The 3,923-nt window shown below is 36.9% G+C and overlaps 1 protein-coding gene across 1 annotated transcript; it reads right to left on the reverse strand.

Moving 5' to 3' along the window:
- Positions 1 to 729: 729 nt before the first annotated feature.
- LOC112515197 (actin-like) lies at positions 730 to 1,071 on the reverse strand. The gene has a single exon (XM_025121867.1). It carries the CDS (start codon positions 1,069 to 1,071, stop codon positions 730 to 732), a length of 342 nt encoding a protein of 113 aa, XP_024977635.1.
- Between the last annotated feature and the right edge of the window lie 2,852 nt (positions 1,072 to 3,923).

The raw sequence follows: 3,923 nt of genomic DNA on the forward strand, positions 1-3,923 counted from the left end.
ACGGATACAACGTCAACATTAACACAAACCATTTCAGTTGGTTCATTCAATCAACTCCAAAAAAATATCCAAGTTGAGAATCTAAACAGACATATAATTCACCAATATCCAAAGACGCTATACATTTCCACCTTTAAACTCTCTTCATACACCAAGCTTGGTAGTCAAATATTTTTTTTAGTCCAAAGACAAGCAAACATATTGGTATTGAGCAATTAATGTTGTATGAGAAAAATGAAAATTTTGATATACCTCAAGAAAGTTCTATCAATGCACTTCTACCTCCCATTCTTTCATAGACCCTCATCTTCCCCACTTCATTTATAACATCCTACATTTCTTTTGTTAGGCGTTGAGCCAACCCTATGAACAAGGTTGAACCTCCACCCAAAACGACATTCCTCAACATAGCGTCGGCAATATCAAAATCTAGCGCAATACTAGGAGTTCAAATAAGAGTATGAATACCTTTATCCGAACTATCTCCGTGTAGCTAAAAAAACATGTATACTTCTCTAATGCAAGTTTTACTTGTACTTCATTCGGTACTAGGTATTTTTGTTGTTGGATAATTTTACTCTCCTCCGCAAAGTCTTGAGCCACATATTCGAGAATCTTATTGACGTCTTTCCTTCGATGTATTGACGTCTTTCCTTCGATGAGCCATGGTCAACTCATGTGCTTGTTTGCCAAGAAGATTCATAAGATCATCCCTGATATCTGAATCACCTATTTCTTCGACTTGTGTATAGAAATGCCATTAGAAACCGGGAGAATTTGAGTCAAACTTTCCCCAATTTCCACAGCAACACTTGTTAGACGATTAACAGAGTACATGGATAGGACAAGTGGCCTAGCCACAAGTACAGAACGGAATTCAAACTTCTCCAACATTAATTTAACCATCTTTTCTGTCTGCTGTCGATGGCTATTAGCAGCCTCAGTAATGATCACATCATGTTCGGATGGATCAATTTCAAGCTCCTTTAAAAAAGTGTGTTCCCACACGTTTTCCGTCTTCTCAAAGTTCGTGTTGATTCCACGTTTTATAGGCCTATCCAAGTTCAACATAGATTGATTGGCTAGTGCCCTTTCTCTAATATATAAGGTATATTAGGCCTGTTCATGGGTTGATATCCATTGGATGTGAGGGGAACCGAACCGATCTAATCATCCATTAGAATCTACCAACCGATCTGATCTGGTTAACATTGGATAACCGATTCAATCTAATCCAATGGATGATTGGATCGGTTCGGTTCCATCCGATGGGATTGGATCCATCAAATGTGTTAATTCAATCCATGTCTCTAACAATGATACAAGTTAATTAATCACTTTTAATGTGTTAAAACCAACACAATGGAAGTTAAAAATTCAAAGCCTCACAAAAAACAAATTCCGATTTAAGCAATTTGAAAATAAATTGATTGGATGATAGTTGGATGGTCATTGGATGTTGACCGGTTCGGTTATGGTCGGTTCTAGACTGCCATCCGAGAACCGACCGATCCAAATTGGATGTTGAAATATTCAATTCGATCTGATCCGATCCAATTACAATTGGATATCCAATTACAATTGGATATCCAATTACGGTCGGTCGATTCTAATTAGATCAATTGGTTCCAATTAGATCGATTGATTTTCTACACACCCCTACTCTACAGGCTGAGGGATACAATCTTCCCCAACATCATAGGGAATCGTAGATGTCAGTCTCTCTTATATATTCAGGCCAATATCAGGATGATACCTCATATTGGAGAGAGGGCACTAGCCAATTGATCTATGTTGAACTTGGATAGGCCTACAAAACGTGGAATCATCACAAAAAGACGGAAAATGTGTGGGAACACACTTTTTTAAAGGAGCTTGAAATTGATCCATCCGAACATGATGTGATCATTACTGAGGCTGGTAATAGCAATCGACGACAGACATAAAAGATGATTGAAATAATGTTGGAGAAGTTTGAATTCCGTTCCGTACTTGTGGCTAGGCCACTTGTTCTATCCATGTACTCTGTTAATCGTCCAACAAGTGTTACTGTGGAAATTGGGGAAAGTTTAACTCAAATTCTCCCGGGTTCCAATGACATTTCTATACATAAGTCGAAGAAACAGGTGGTTCAGATATCACAGATGATCTTATGAATCTTCTTGGCAAACAAGCACATGAGCTGACAATGGCTCATTGAAGGAAATACGTCAATGAGATTCTCGAGTATGTGGCTCAAGACTTTGTAGAGGAGAGTAAAATTGTCCACCACTAGACATACCTAGTACCGGATGAAGTACAAGTAAAACTTGCATTAGAGAAGTATACYTGTTTTTTTAGCTACATGGAGATAGTTCGGATAAGGGTATTCATACTCTTATCTGAACTCATAGTATTGCGCTAGATTCTAATCTTGTCGACGCTATGGAGAGGAATGTCATTTTGGGTGGAGGTTCAACCTTGTTTAGAGAGTTGGCTCAACGCCTAACAAAAGAAATGGAGGATGTTATAAACGAAGTGGGGAAGTTGAGGGTCTATGAAGGAATGGGAGGTAGAAGTGTATTGATAGGACTTTCGTGAGGTATATCAAAATTTTCATTTATCTCATACAACATTAATTGCTCGATACTAATATGTTTGCTTGTGATTGATTAAAGAAATATTTGACTACCAAGCTGGTGTATGAAAAGAGTTTAAGGGTGGAAATGAAGTGGCGTCTTTGGATATATATCTAGAAACTGAAATATATATCTAATCAAGATGTTCTCGATGATTACGCAAGGGTGGATCAATTTCATATATTCTCTGCCTAGATCCAGGAGGAGGGATAGGCTTTTGCTTGATAGCCTCACTCTCTCTAATGTCATTTAAGGGAACCATAGTTAATGCCTCCAAAGCTGCAATATCTTCATCAACCAGTGGTGATGAAGTAACATAATCTTTTATTGTTAACAACTTCACTATAATGGCTTGTTTCTTCTACAGAACCCATTTTTGTCAAGTTGTCAAGCTTTTCCATCTTGACACCATCTTCATTTTGTACTACCTAAAACAAAGAAAAGTGATCAATGCAGATTTTACAAGTYTCAAAGTTCAAACAACCTAATACGCAAGAAATATATTTGTTCTTTTAATGATATCATTTATCGCAAATACATTAAGTGGGAGACTGATTCAGGGAAAATGGATCATAGATTRTGTGAATTCATATTAATATACTTGGAAATCTTCTATATTTGCATCTGTAGCTTCCATTTGCTCAATTTAAGTCCTAATGTGGAAGGATAGCAACTCCATGGTTTTCARCACAAGATCTTTTTAGAAGTCCATTAACAGAATACAATATCAACATGGATGTAGATAGCACACAAGATATAGAAGCACAAAAGGCAAGGCTTTCATGGGCTCCCTTTTACAAACGTAATAATAAAACAATAGACATAAAACAATAGACCATTGATCTACTTTTGTTGTTTTTATCTAGACTAAGATGTATACACAAACAAAAACAAAGAACCTGTTAGGACCTGTAAACTCAGTTTTGATATCAATCAAATACTCTGGATGATCTTTAAGACAATCAAAGTGCAGYGGAAACAATATAAGAACAAATAGAGTAAGAATCAAGAACACACAGTATATGAAAATGATGAACACGAGAGAATAGCTTCAAAGGTTTTTCAATTGATTGAAAAATTAGACGATTACAATCCGGAAGCACACTAAATACAAAGGCCTAAGCTGTTATTTATGCTAAACCCTAACGACCTTACTGACATGAAAAAGACGTGTGAGAACATATAAGCCATCCAAATAAAGTCGATTAAAGAGCTAGTCACGTGAGAAGCACATGCAGCTAACAACCTCTGAAAAACAGTTGGGAGAGGATCTTCACAGAAGACGAAACTGCAGACCCTCTGTGA

The sequence above is a fragment of the Cynara cardunculus genome (assembly GCF_001531365.2).
Source record: "Cynara cardunculus var. scolymus isolate 2C chromosome LG 7, CcrdV1, whole genome shotgun sequence".
In the NCBI taxonomy this organism is placed as follows: domain Eukaryota; kingdom Viridiplantae; phylum Streptophyta; class Magnoliopsida; order Asterales; family Asteraceae; genus Cynara; species Cynara cardunculus.